This window comes from Mytilus californianus, unplaced genomic scaffold (assembly GCF_021869535.1).
Source record: "Mytilus californianus isolate M0D057914Y unplaced genomic scaffold, xbMytCali1.0.p SCAF_2, whole genome shotgun sequence".
Taxonomy (NCBI): Eukaryota; Metazoa; Mollusca; class Bivalvia; order Mytilida; family Mytilidae; genus Mytilus; species Mytilus californianus.
This window is the reverse complement of record NW_026262668.1, coordinates 87833372-87849534: the sequence shown is the minus strand read 5'-3', so window position 1 is coordinate 87849534 and position 16163 is coordinate 87833372. Positions and strand designations below refer to the sequence as shown.

At 32.6% G+C, this 16163-nt stretch overlaps 1 protein-coding gene across 1 annotated transcript in view; it reads right to left on the bottom strand.

Moving 5' to 3' along the window:
- The window catches only part of LOC127728386 (ATP synthase subunit beta, mitochondrial-like), a 32116-nt gene extending 20963 nt beyond the window's left edge, over nt 1-11153 (bottom strand). The window contains exons 1-2 of the mRNA XM_052235738.1: nt 11011-11153; nt 9878-10051 (exon numbers count right to left, since the gene is read on the bottom strand). Coding sequence (XP_052091698.1) covers nt 9878-10051; nt 11011-11128 — 292 coding nt within the window. The 5' untranslated portion in view covers nt 11129-11153. The remainder of the gene's footprint in view (nt 1-9877; nt 10052-11010) is intronic.
- Between the last annotated feature and the right edge of the window lie 5010 nt (nt 11154-16163).

Sequence of the window (16163 nt, the reverse complement as noted above, 5' to 3'; positions counted from 1 at the left end):
ATGTTTTTCTATCATCCAATGGATTTAGTGTAAAGACGTCATAAACAGTCAGAGAAAAACATGACCTTGTGCAATGCCAAGATACAGGTATCGACAGATTGTAGATCCATAAATGTGTATATGTATATAACAATAATATTTAGTTTGCTTTTAATTTACTGATAACAAAATCAATATCAGTACCAATAAAAACAATATTTAATGATCTAATTACAGTGTTGAATTGGTAATCTTTTAGAATAAGTTTATTGAAAGGATCGATAAGTTTACCAGGATTGTTTCTAAATTACCGGGCACGTTTAACAATATTGCCGTAAAAATGGGGATGTGCAATCCCGTTTGAAATAAGTTTTCTACAGGTACAACCAAACTTCAAAACCAAATCTTTATATCTGTGGAAGAATTTAGTAAAGGTTTTAAGTAATTTGTGGTAATGAAATCCCTGGCTTAATAATTTACCAGTAAAACATAGATTACGTTCGTTAAAATCAAAAACGTCACAACAGACACGTGCATAGCGAATGAGTTGTGAAATATAAACACTGTAAGATGGTGCCAAAGGAACATCACCATCCAAAAAAGGAAAAATTAACAATAGGGAACGAAAAATCGTCCCTTTTGTCGTAAATTTTAGTGTGGAGTTTCCCGTGTAAAACCGAAATATCTAAATCTAGGAAAGGACAGTTGTTACCGTTTAAATTTGATTTATTTAAAGCAAGTTCCTTTGGGTAAATTTCAGCAGTATATTGAGAAAATTCTTGATTATTTAACGAAAAAATATCATCAAGATAACGGTAAGTGTTGTTGAATTTATCAATTAAATGCAATTTAGACGGGTCTTTACTGAGTTTGGTCATAAACTGTGATTCATAACAGTACAAAAACAAGTCTGCTATTAAAGGGGCGCAATTTGTGCCCATATGAATACCTACCTGTCGATAAACTTTGCTGCTGAAACGTACATAAATATTATCAAGGAGAAAATTAACAGCTTCAATCATCTCATCACACCTCCAGTAAGTATATCTAGCATATTTACCCTTCTCGTTAGAGAAGAAGGCTTTAAATGAGTTGCAGCAAATATATTTGCATTCAGATTTACCAAACGACCATTTAATTAAATAGTCAAATTTTTGTTTGATAAGATTGTGTGGAAGTGTAGTGTAAAGAGTAGAAAAGTCAAAACTGTCAACAGAATCAAAAGAACCATCAAAAGCACGCAATTTATCTAAAACATCCAAAGAATTTTTTACACTCCAAAAAAAGTTCATTCCACTATTTTCATATATTTTATTACAATAGTTTATGATAAGCTCTTTGATAGTAGTTAAGGAACTTGTTAAAAGCACTGAAAGATTAGTTGTAGAACACTTACAAGAGGCCGAGATGAAACGATATTTTACTGGTTTTTTGTGTAGTTTAGGTAACCAATACATAGTAGGGACCTTCAAATGTTCAGAAGAAGCCATAAGCTGTGATGTGGTTATGATATATTGGTTAACTATATGACTCTCTGTGGGGCGTATGGACTTGAATGTAGATGAATTTAAAATTTCATTCTTAAGAACGTCCGTGTAGTATTTACAGCATACCACCACCACATTGTTGGCTACTTTGTCGGCCGGTACAAACACAAACCGCTTTGAAAGTTAATGCCTAATTTTAAAAATAAAGTTTTTATGTTGTGCACATCCTGTACATAAACATTACAAATGGATAACATGTGGACATTTTCATTCTGTAATAAATATACCTAGTATTTGTTCAATTATCTTAAATCACCTGATTAGCAGTAAACAATCATTTACAGAGGTGATAAAACTTCCAAAGGCAAGGTATTTAACTTTATGCCATTGTCAGTTAATTAAAGTGTTACACTCAGTTTACAATTTTACCAGAAACAACGCAGGTAGGCATGTAATTTGGAAAGTTTATTTTTTGAAAAGACAGAAGAGGGCATTTTTTGGCTTTGGAGGGCAGAAGGGTGGGGGTAAGGGCAGAAGGGTGGGGGTAAGGGCACCAAGGGCGGACTGCCCTTCTATTTTGGGCAGGCGGAAACACTGCATTTTATGATTGTATATTCATCTCCATATTTTTTTTGTCCTTCATAATAATTTAACACACAAGTACAGATACAAATCTTCACAAATAAAATCAATAGTATACACTTATATTTACAAAAGTCAGTCACTATAAATTATGAAATCACTGGCGGAAACCAAAACAGTTCTGAACGGTCTCTCATGAGGTCGTCTGCTTTACATTAAATTATTAAGAATTTATCATAATTGTCTTAATCGTATTACCTATTGTAACTAGACATCATTGAGATGGGAGCCATCTCTGTGGGCCCCGCTGTAAATAACAGTTGTCAGCTGAAACCAAAGTTTTTGACCTTGACCTTTGACCTAGGAAGTTGTACAAACATTATGACACACCCTCTGGTGTTGGTTAATATACATGTCAAGTATAAAGTATGAAATTATAACAGTTCTCTAGATATAGAGTGGACACAATTTGTTACGGACAGACTGATCACTATAGGGCAACCCGCCTAGTGCTAGTGGCCCTAATTAATGAATTTTAATTCGAACAATTTATTTAATCTCGGCTTGTCTCATTTCAATTTGTTTCGTTTTTATGTGAGGTGAAATGTGTTCGAAACACTTGCGTTCCGCTTGGACAATCAACAAAGATGTTAATTACCAGTCACCATAAACATTTACCAGTCACCATAAACATGTCATTTTAATTGTTATACAAACAAGTATGTTTACTCAGCTTTAATCTCTTTTGAAAATGATTAGGTTACATAAACTAGAGGCTCTAAAGAGCCTGTGTCGCTCACCTTGGTCTATGTGAATATTAAACAAAGGACGCAGATGGATTCATGACAAAATTGTGTTTTGGTGATGGTGATGTGTTTGTACATCTTAATTTACTGAACATTTTTCCTGCTTACAATTATCTCTATCTATAATTAACTTGGCCCAGTAGTTTCAGAGGAGAAGATTTTTGTAAAAGATTACTAAGATTTACGAAAAAATGGTTAAAATTGACTATAAAGGGCAATAACTCCTAAAGGGTTCAACTGACAATTTCGGTCATGTTGACTTATTTGTAGATCTTACTTTGCCGACATTTATCGTTTTTTACAGTTTATCTCTATCTACAATAATAATTCAAGATAATAACCAAAAACAGCAAAATTACCTTAAAATTACCAATTCAGGGGCAGCAACCCAACAACGGGTTGTCCGATTCATCTGAAAATTTCAGGGCAGATAGATCTTGACCTGATAAACAATTTTACTTCATGTCAGATTTGCTTTAAATGCTTTGGTTTTTGAGTTAAAAGCCAAAAACTGAATTTTACCCCTATGTTCTATTTTTAGCCGTGGCGGCCATCTTGGTTGGTTGACCAGGTCACGCCACACATTTTTAAAACTAAATAACCAAATGATGATTGTGGCCAAGTTTGGTTTAATTTGGCCCAGTTGTTTCAGAGGAGAAGATTTTTGTAAAAGATTACTAAGATTTACGAAAAATGGTTAAAAATTGACTATAAAGGGCAATTACTCCTAAAGGGGTCAACTGACCATTTCGGTTATATTGACTTATTTGTAAATCTTACTTTGCTGAACATAATGGCTGTTTACAGTTTATCTCTATCTATAATAATATTCAAGATAATAACCAAAAACAGCAAAATTTCCTTAAAATTACCAATTCAGGGGCAGCAACCCAATAACGGGTTGTCCGATTCATCTGAAAATTTCAGGGCAGATAGATCTTGACCTGATGAACAATTTTACCCCATGTCAGATTTGCTTTAAATGCTTTGGTTTTTGAGTTAAAAGCCAAAAACTGAATTTTACCCCTATGTTCTATTTTTAGCCGTGGCGGCCATCTTGGTTGGTTGACCAGGTCACGCCACACATTTTTAAAACTAGATAACCAAATGATGATTGTTGCCAAGTTTGGTTTAATTTGGCCACGTAGTTTCAGAGGAGAAGATTTTTGTAAAAGATTACTAAGATTTACGAAAAATTGTTAAAAATTGACTATAAAGGGCAATAACTCCTAAAGGGGTCAACTGACCATTTCAGTCATGTTGACTTATTTGTTAATCTTACTTTGCTGAACATTATTGCTGTTTACAGTTTATCTCTATCTATAATAATATTCAAGATAATAACCAAAAACAGCAAAATTTCCTTAAAATTACCAATTCAGGGGCAGCAACCCAACAACAGGTTGTTCGATTCATCTGAAAATTTTAAGGCAGATAGATTTTGACCTGATAAACAATTTTACTTCGTGTCAGATTTGCTCTAAATGCTTTGGTTTTTGAGTTATAAGCCAAAAACTGCATTTTACCCCTATGTTTTATTTTTAGCTGTGGCGGCCATCTTGGTTGGTTGGCCGGGTCACGCCACACATTTTTTAAACTAGATACCCCAATGATGATTGTGGCCAAGTTTGGTTTAATTTGGCCCAGTTGTTTCAGAGGAGAAGATTTTTGTAAAAGATTACTAAGATTTACGAAAAATGGTTAAAAATTGACTATAAAGGGCAATTTCTCCTAAAGGGGTCAACTGACCATTTCGGTTATATTGACTTATTTGTAAATCTTACTTTGCTGAACATTATTGCTGTTTACAGTTTATCTCTATCTATAATAATATTCAAGATAATAACCAATAAAATGCTTCGCTGGGCGCAGCTTGATACGACCGCAGAGGTCGAACCCTGAACAGTTGGGGCAAGTATGGACACAACATTCAAGCTTGATACAGCTCTGAATTTGGATTGTGATTAAATATTTGACACAGCATAGGTTTCTGACACAGAAAGAATGTGGTCTAAGAACTTCAATTTTTTTAATTTACCTATTATGGTCCAATGTCCAAAATCAAAATACATGGTTAGATTCAGCATATCAAAGAACCCCATATATTCAATTTTTGTTGAAATCAAACAAAGTTTAATTTTGGACCCCAACTTGGACAAACTTGAAAACTGGTCCCATAATCAAAAATCTAAACACATGTTTAGATTCAGCATATCAAAGTCACCAAGAATTCAATTTTTGTTAAAATCAAACTAAGTTTAATTTTGGACCCTTTGGACCTTAATGGAGACCAATTTAAAAAACGGGACCCAAAATTAAAAATCTAAAAACACGGTTAGATTTGGCATATCAAAGAACCCCAATAATTCAATTTTTGATGAAAGTTTAATTTTGGACCCTTTTGACCTCAATATGAACCAATTTGATAGCGGGCCCACAAAATAAAAAATCTAAATACATGGTAAGATTCAGCATATCAAAGAACCCCATATATTCAATTTTTGTTGAAATCAAACAAAGTTTAATTTTGGACCCCAATTTGGACCAACTTGAAAACTGGGCCAAAAATCTAAAATCTAAATACATGTTTAGATTCAGCATATCAAAGAACCCCATATATTCAATTTTTGTTGAAATCAAACAAAGTTTAATTTTGGACCCCAACTTGGACCAACTTGAAAACTGGTCCCATAATCAAAAATCTAAACACATGCTTAGATTCAGCATATCAAAGAACCCCAAGAATTCAATTTTTGTTAAAATCAAACGTGTTTAATTTTGGACCCTTTGGACCTTAATGTAGACCAATTTAAAAAACGGGACCCAAAATTAAAAATCTAAATACACGGTTAGATTTGGCATATCAAAGAACCCCAATAATTAAATTTTTGATGAAATCAAACAAAGTTTAATTTTGGACCCTTTTGACCTCAATATGAACCAATTTGATAGCGGGCCCACAAATAAAAAATCTAAATACATGGTAAGATTCAGCATATCAAAGAACCCCATATATTCAATTTTTGTTGAAATCAAACAAAGTTTAATTTTGGACCCCAATTTGGACCAACTTGAAAACTGGGCCAAAAATCTAAAATCTAAATACATGTTTAGATTCAGCATATTAAAGAACCCCATATATTCAATTTTTGTTGAAATCAAACAAAGTTTAATTTTGGACCCCAACTTGGACAAACTTGAAAACTGGGCCCATAATCAAAAATCTAAACACATGATTAGATTCAGCATATCAAAGAACCCCAAGAATTCAATTTTTGTTAAAATCAAACTAAGTTTAATTTTGGACCCTTTGGACCTTAATGTAGACCAATTTAAAAACGGGACCCAAAATTAAAAATCTAAATACACGGTTAGATTTGGCATATCAAAGAACCCCAATAATTCAATTTTTGATGAAATCAAACAAAGTTTAATTTTGGACCCTTTTGACCTCAATATGAACCAATTTGATAGCGGGTCCACAAATAAAAAATCTAAATACATGGTTAGATTCAGCATATCAAAGAACCCCAAGAATTCAATTTTTGATGAAATCAAACAAAGTTTAATTTTGGACCCTTTTGACCTCAATGTGGACAAAGTTGATAACGGGGCCCAAAAATCAAAAATCTAAATACATGGTTAGATTCAGCATATCAAAGAACCCCATGTATTCAATTTTTGTTGAAATCAAACAAAGTTTAATTTTGGACCCCGATTTGGACCAACTTGAAAACTGGGCCCATAATCAAAAATCTAAATACATGTTTAGATTCAGCATATCAAAGAACCCTAAAAATTCAATTTTTGTTAAAATCAAACTAAGTTTAATTTTGGACCCTTTTGACCTTAATGTAGACCAATTTGAAAACGGAACCAAAAATTAAGAATCTAAATACACGGTTAGATTCGGCATATCAAAGAACCCCAATAATTCAATTTTTGATGAAATCAAACAAAGTTAAATTTTGGACCCTTTGGACCTCAATGTGGACCAATTTAAAAACGGGGCCCAAAATCCAAAAACTTAATACACGGTTAGATTCAGCATATTAAAGAACCCCAAGAATTCAAGAATAAAACCCCATTGAAATTGATCAAGAAATAAGCAATTTATACGAAGTATCTTCTTTTGCACAATACTGTGCAATTGAATATTTCTTGCTATTGTGCAATACTGTACAATTGACAATTTCTTGCTATTGCGCAATATTGTGCTATTGGATATTTCTTGCTATTGCGCAATACTGTGCAATTGAAGATTTCTTGCTATTGCGCAATACTGTGCAATTGAAGATTTCTTGCAATTGTGCAATACTGTGCAATTGAAAATTTCTTGCTATTGCACAATACTTATTATATAATAATTTACACATCCTGTTTGGTGTGTATCTCCTACCATATCATTATTATTTGCTTTTAAATATTAATCAGAAATAACCAACTTAAAATGGAAAATTTTAAAAGAAAAAAAAAAGGAAAAAAAGAAAAAAAAATTTTAAAAAAAAATCCCCCCCCCAAATTTTTTTAACCTCCTTATGATTCATCACCCCCAAACTCAATCCCAGCCTTCCCTTTGTGGTATGGTACCTTGCAGTACAATTTCAGAGAGATCCATACACTTGAACACAAGTTATTGTCTGAAAACTAGAAAAATGCTTATTTTTGGCCCCTTTTTGGCCCCCTTTTCCTAAACGTTTCAGGCAATTACCCACAAACTCAATTCCAGCTTTCCCTTTGTGATATGGAACCTTGTAGTACAATTTCAGAAATATCCAAACACTTACACACAAGTTATTGTCATGAAACTAGAAAAATGCTTGTTTTTTGCCCCTTTTTTGGCCCCTAATTCCTAAAATTTTGAGGTAATTACCCCCAAAATCAATTACAGCCTTCCCTTTGTGATATGGAACCTTGTGGTACAATGTCAGAGAGATCCATACACTTACACACAAGTTATTGTCTGGAAGTTACAAAAATGCTTATTTTTGGCCCCTTTTTGGCCCCTAATTCCTTAACTGTTAGTACCATAACCCCCAAAATCAATCCCAACCTTCCTTTCGTGGTATTGAACCTTATGGTAAAATTTCATGGAGATCCATTCACTTAAACTAAAGTTAGAGTGCGAAAACCAATGTGTCTTCGGACGACGCCAGACGACGACGACGACAACGACGACGACAACAACGACGACGACGACGCCAACGTCATACCAATACACGACCAAAAAATTTTCAATTTTTGCGGTCGTATAAAAACAGCAAAATTTCCTTAAAATTACCAATTCAGGGGCAGCAACCCAATAACGGGTTGTCCGATTCATCTGAAAATTTCAGGGCAGATAGATCTTGACCTGATGAACAATTTTACCCCCATGTCAGATTTGCTTTAAATGCTTTGGTTTTTGAGTTAAAAGCCAAAAACTGAATTTTACCCCTAGATTCTATTTTTAGCCGTGGCGGCCATCTTGGTTGGTTGACCAGGTCACGCCACACATTGTTAAAACTAGATAACCAAATGATGATTGTTGCCAAGTTTGGTTTAATTTGGCCACATAGTTTCAGAGGAGAAGATTTTTGTAAAAGATTACTAAGATTTACGAAAAATTGTTAAAAATTGACTATAAAGGGCAATAACTCCTAAAGGGGTCAACTGACCATTTCAGTCATGTTGACTTATTTGTTAATCTTACTTTGCTGAACATTATTGCTGTTTACAGTTTATCTCTATCTATAATAATATTAAAGATAATAACCAAAAACAGCAAAATTTCCTTAAAATTACCAATTCAGGGGCAGCAACCCAACAACAGGTTGTTCGATTCATCTGAAAATTTTAAGGCAGATAGATCTTGACCTGATAAACAATTTTACTTCATGTCAGATTTGCTCTAAATGCTTTGGTTTTTGAGTTATAAGCCAAAAACTGCATTTTACCCCTATGTTTTATTTTTAGCTGTGGCGGCCATCTTGGTTGGTTGGCCTGGTCACGCCACACATTTTTTAAACTAGATACCCCAATGATGATTGTGGCCAAGTTTGGTTTAATTTGGCCCAGTTGTTTCAGAGGAGAAGATTTTTGTAAAAGATTACTAAGATTTACGAAAAATGGTTAAAAATTGACTATAAAGGGCAATTTCTCCTAAAGGGGTCAACTGACCATTTCGGTTATATTGACTTATTTGTAAATCTTACTTTGCTGAACATTATTGCTGTTTACAGTTTATCTCTATCTATAATAATATTCAAGATAATAACCAAAAACAGCAAAATTTCCTTAAAATTACCAATTCAGGGGCAGCAACCCAATAACGGGTTGTCCGATTCATCTGAAAATTTCAGGGCAGATAGATCTTGACCTGATGAACAATTTTACCCCATGTCAGATTTGCTCTTAATGCTTTGGTTTTTGAGTTATAAGCTAAAAACTGCATTTTACCCCTATGTTCTATTTTTAGCCGTGGCGGCCATCTTGGTTGGTTGACAGGGTCACGCCACACATTTTTAAAACTAGATACCCCAATGATGATTGTGGCCAAGTTTGGTTAAATTTGGCCCAGTAGTTTCAGAGGAGAAGATTTTTGTAAAAGTTTACGGACGACGGACGCAAAGTGATGAGAAAAGCTCACTTGACCTTTCAGGTCAGGTGAGCTAAAAATACACATCCGATTTGAATTTTTATCATTAGGTCTACATCTTTCGAAAAATTATTACAAACTTCGAGACATCAGGGCTTGAGTTCAACACAACGAGGTTCAACTGTATTTTGAATTTATATTTTTATTTGAATCTTGAAATCCAGGTTAAAACCAAATTTTTTAGTGTAATTCATTTAGGTCACATCACAATGAGCTTGTGTACTAAGCTTCAAGTAAATGAAAACACAACTGCATGATAAACTACTTTTAACTTCAAACTTAAAACCTGATACTGGACATCTGATGACTCGAAAATTAGATAAGTCAGATGCCTTCGACTTATTGAGGTTGGACTGTATGTGTTATTCAAATTTAAAATACAATACCTAAATGCTGAGCTACTTCAAGGATGAGTTTTGGTGTTCTGTTCTCTACCTTCAAGGCATTGAGAATTGGAGGTAGGTCTTCATCGAACTGTACATCGACAACAGCTCCAATGACCGACACCACACGGCCTTTTGCTGTTTTAGGTTGTGCTGCTGCTTCTGCTGCATAGTAGCCTACCAATAAAAAAGTGTGTATGCAAATTAAAACTTCTTTTATCATAAGCAATAATTTTCATGTAAAGAGGAGATGACAATCAGAAACTAAAGACTTCTTACAGTTAATAAGGCAGTACATGTATCTATGGTTTTCACCAAAGATAGGCAGAAGGATTTCCAAGGATATAGTACATTTTGAACAAGTACAGTGCTGTCTGGTTAATCTGCCTGTCTAAGGATTTTAACTAACTATTGAAGTGTTGTTATAAAAAAAAATTACATTCATAATGTACCATATGCTTAATTTGATTTATTTGAAAATCGTAATATTATAATGAAACACAACAATAAACAATAAAAAATAAACTGTTATCACACAGATATGTCTCACCTTTTTTGTAATTTTGATAATGCAAATGTTGAAATTAAAATAGCAATTTGATCTAAATAAATGCATTTTCAATATTTTTCTCTCAAATTAAAAATTAAGATTTTTGCAGAGTGAATTTAGATCCAGATATTATAATATATTATAACTCATTCAAGCAACGGGTTTCGACCTGTTTCATTCCTTTCAGCTGAAAAACAAAAGAATGATAAAATTATCAAAGAAATGTTTATTTAAAAAAATAAATGACCTCGGAAGCTAAAATTATCAAAGATTGACATTCATTTTTCAATTCTTTTAGTACGTCAGCAACATGTTAAAATTCGTATTGAAATTTCAAGGTCAATTTGTTTACATCAGAAATTTCAGTACAGCCGCATTTTCAACTACTGCTACTTTTAATCGCGCATCATTTCATTACATCAAATCTCCATGTCAACTTATCTGAAACAAAATACACACGTTTGTTTTAGTTTAAGAATAACCTTTGCCAAGGGCGAGAACCTATGCAATTTTCTGCAACCGGCATAATTTGATCATGGATTACAGTCTGAAATATGAGTTTGCAATGTCGAAATAGTGATCTTACGTGTATTAAAATATGCAGGGAGGACTTTAATAGCTGAAGCTGGAACTGCTGGTGATGTAAGGCTATGTTGTGTAGCCTTTAACACTCCAGCACATGCCCTTCTAGCTGCATGCATCATGGCGACTGTGAATATAGTGACATCACGTGACTGCACAGAACTATGGGATAGACGTAAACAATATCAAAGCACAAAAGTGATCAAGGACTACGATATCTCCTTCCAAAACAGAATACTAATGTGTACTTGTAAAGTCTATATATCAGGGGCGGATCCAGGATTTTTGAGAGGGGGCGTTATTCCAAAAAACTAAATAAAGATTAAAACAAAATATAAAAAAAGTTTACGAATATGAAAAATTCCGATAACAATTTCTCATCTTCATTATTCATTTACCATATCAATTTTTTTTTGGTAGGGTCTAGATTTTTAAAATTCTTACAGCAATTATTTTTCATTAGTATCATATCTTTTCGTAGGCCAGTTTATAATAGACTATCACAGTAAAAAAGAAAATGTGTTTCATCTTCGACCTCATTACTACAACATCTTTGACATACTCTATTGTGTCGAGGAGTATTATTATATCTACCTCTCTCTATAAGTAAATGGTGAGCCGATATGCGAAATCTTGTTAGACTCTTTGTCTTTCTTTAATTTTTTTTACAATATCAAGATATTTTTCGCAACCAACATTTGATTTAGTTTCCCTTCCGAGTGGTTATTGAGATTTTCCCAATCTTTCAAAAAGGCCGCCTGAATTTTAAATTTTCTGTTCACGGTCTAATGATTTACCCTGTCAGAGGAAGTTCCTTAGACGACATGTACCACGACGGTTTCTTTAAATAACTCATCCAATTTCTTAGTTTCTAAAAAAGGATTATATAACAGTGGGAAGTTGGTGCCAGATTTTGTCTAATCTGTAGTAGTATTTAATCATTGCTTTCATCATGTTAAAAGATATTGGCAGTCTTCCCAACTCAATTAACACAGCAAAGTTAGTACTTCTTTTTGGAGCTCCGAGAATGAATTTACAGAAATTAGTATGAAGTTTTCAGCAGGTAATTTAAAGTAAATATGGTCAAATGAAACAATCCCATTTCTAAATTTAGCAGACATTGGATTAAAGGCACCCAATATCTCACAACTGTATAAAAGGATAGGTTTAATGGTATGATCGAATACATGCATGCTTTGTTTTGATTGAAGGATGCGAGGATAAAAAAATCTTAAGACAATTTAAAATATGCTTTTAATGTCTTTTTATACAATTCATCCTGTGCTACTGTAAAGGATCCAGATGCAAAATATTTATATTGATTAACACACTCTAGTTTTACACCATTTAGCATAAAATCATATTTGATAATCAATCAATCTGCCTTGTTGAATATAAGAACCTTTGTTTAATTTGTATTCACACTTAAACCCAGTCATTGCGGTAATTTTGCAAAATATCCAATTTTATTTGCAAGCCGTCGGGAGATCTCGATAATAAAACAACAAAACAATTGTCGTCAACATACATAAGAAAGTGTAATTCTTGATTATATTTATTTATCGAAACTGGGTCCTCAGAGTTTTTAAATAGTTTGTCAAATTATAAATAAAGATCTTGAGTAGATTAGGACACATGTTGTCTCGAAATCCTTGTTTTACCCCCAGGTGTGTTGAAAAGCTGTTAGTTAAGTTTTCATTTGCTTTTACACACGATTTGCTTACTCCATACATGTTTTTAATGATGTTGTGAAATGAAGATCCCACCCTAATATCTAGTAGTTTCAGTTTGATTCCATTGTGAATAACAGTATCAAGGCCTTTTCAGTTGAAGTCTACAAAGCAGGCATATAGTCTACCACCAGGATTATTACAATATTTATCAATAATTGTCTTGATTACAAACATGTAGTCAGAGGGGGTGTTCACGTTTCTCCAACATTTGTTATTTTAGTCTGCAGGTAAATAATTTCTTGTTGGATAAACGTGATTTTTTGGCAATAGGGATTAATGAAATTTAAATGTAAATGAAGTTACAGAGAATCCAACTCAAATTAACTTTTGAATAATCTGACGGATTGGTAGTTGAAAAAATGTCAAAACTGAAAAAAAAATATATATATATTTTACCAAAGAGCACTTTATAAACAAAACAGTGATTAACAACAGAACTATTTTACAATCGTATAAAACTATCAACAATATTTGCACTTATGGACAAATACACTATAAAATACGGAAGCCCAAACGGCCATTTAGGAAATATAATCCGAATTCGATATCACGAATTTAAATTGTTATCACGAATTCTAGAATTAGTTATTAAGTTATAACAGTTTTTGTAATTCGTAATAACGGATTAGATTCGTTATCAATTTTTTTTGTAATTCGTGATAACGGATTAAAAACGTGATAACCAACTTTATAATTCGATATTACGGATTAAAATCGTTCACACGAATTTGTGTAATTTGTTATCACAGTTTTTTTTGTAATTCGTGATTACTGATTAAATTCGTTATCACAGATTATTGTAATTCGTGATAACGGTTTAAAATCGTTATAACAAATTGTATAATTTGTGATAACGGATTAAATTCGTTATAACTATTTCTACGAATTTGTGATAACGAATTTAATTCGTTAATTATAACTATTTATGAAATTCATTATAACGATTTTAATCCGTTATTACGAATTACCAAAAAAATGTGATAACAATTTCTACAAATTCGTGATAACGAATTCAATCCGTTATAACGATTTATACAATTCGTTATCACGATTTATAAAATTCGTTATTACGATTTTAATCCGTTATTACGAATTACAAAAACTGTTATAACTAATTCCGGAAATTCGTTATCACGAATTCAATCTATTATAACGAATTCTTCAATTCGTGATAACGATTTAAATTCGTGATTTCGAATTCAAATATATATTTTTAGGAGGTCCTAAATGGGCTTCCGTAATAAAATCTTCAAATTATGCACATGAAAATAATGCCTTAAATTGAAGGCACATTAATAGTATACATTTTAATCTTTAAATTAAACACAAAATGTTTCATTAATAAACAAGAGTGCACACGATGAAATGTCTTGCCTGCTTTACTTATGATTGAATTTATGTTGAAAGTCTTTAACAGCTATATGAAGGTTTTGTTACAAATATCACATAAACTCTACACAATCAATGCTACATGTAAATGAGGACCAGGTGAGATGAACCCTGTACACTTTACAATCATAAAATACACCAAATATAGTTAGCCTATTTCTTTAATACAGGATCTGGGAAACATTTATTGAGTGCAGTGTGAAAAGCAGCTTCTCAAGGTTATATTGGGGAATGCTTTATGGGCAGAATTACGGGTAGCTGTCTCAAAGTCAGTAAAGAATATATGTGGTGCCAATTGGAGTTGGTGTTGTTGAAAAGCAGTCTTCAGCAAGTTGAATAATCGGTCTTACATGTATGTCTGCTCACTTTAATTGTGTATTAGACTTAAGACGAGTTGGTATATTTCTGAATCGACCATTGCGTGTATTTGTAGAGTTGAACAAACTGGGAATGGTAGTACCGTACCCTTCAAAGGAGTTGTATAAGTTCACTTTATTTAATACTATGGTCAATGATTTATTAATTTGTTTACAAGATTGTGAAATTTGCAGATGACGGTGTTACATAGAAATCAGGTTCATGCATTTAGTTTTTACGGACAAAAATACGACAAGACTAGATAATATATGTAAATGGTGCTCTTCAGGGGGGTTTTAAAATTTCTCCAAGTAAAAACTGTAGCTATGATATTTATCAGAAGGAAAAATGTATATACTACTTAGAAACTTGGAAATCATATATTGGAAATAATTAAAGAAATAAAATTTAAAGGATTATTTTTGACAGACTTAACTTTCAAATTGCATAAGCTGTGTATATGTTCCGGACCATATGAGTATTTGGACAATACGCGTATGGTCATGACCATATGGGTATATACTCATATGGTACGACCATACGCGTATGGTCCGGATATTTAATACGATGAACATTGTATTATGTATGACCCTTCAAAGTGTCATAAATTAACAGTTTCTAAAATGAAATTGTGACTTATTTAATCAAAATGGTAACCATTGTGACATGATTAAAGAAATAAAGTAAATTTTACTGACAATTTGAAATTATAGTAAAAGCAATTTTACATGGTCATTATCTATTTTTCCTTACGGAACACAATATGTCGACTTCGAATTCGGAATATAACTTCAAGAAATATCTAAATGAATCGTTAATACAGAAGTCAACTGTTTAATTCACATGCGCTCTATTTTTTTTTTCTTTCTATTGTGATGTTTTAATTTTGTTTTTAGTAAATTAGAATTTCTTAAATATTTCAAATAAGTGAAAATAAGTAGAAATAAGAAGAATAAAATAATTAAGAAATCTAAATACCCGGGAAAGAAGAAAAAAGTCCCCAAACACCGGTGGTTTCACTTACGGAAGAAAAGGTCGACAGGATAAAGGCGCTTTAAATTGTCTCAGTTTAGCGAAGGCAAGATAACAGATATAAAAACATTCAAACAACAGGATTTCAGTAACTAACTAAGTGTGGATTTTGGTTTGAAGAACAGGATGTGTGTACCTGCGAAGGGAGTTATGATTTATTCGAAAAAATACCTATATGGTCTAAATACTCATAGGGTCCGGCCCGTTAATAACCAAACGAGTCATGACCATAAGCGTATAGTCCAAATACTCACATGGTCCGGAACATATTCACTTCGAAGACTTATCTATCTTTGATTGGATGAAAAATTGATTATGGCTGTGAAATATATAGTTCAGCTTCTTTTACATCTAAAAATGTTTAGATACCATACAAACTCATTAAATGTACCGACTCAATGCGATCTGCTTCTTTGCAATCTTCACCAAGTTGAAATGGATGATTAACCTTAAGAAATAAAAAGACAGAGTCTGGCTAAAGATGCGGTTTACGATACTTTTTATTTTTGATTATTAATAAAACATTGTTAAACAAAAACCTTTTTAAAGCTGTCATATAATTATATTCTTATTTAATATTATAATCGCAATTCGAACCGTATTGGAAGAATAATTTTTTCTGAAATTGTTTTTATTATTTTACATT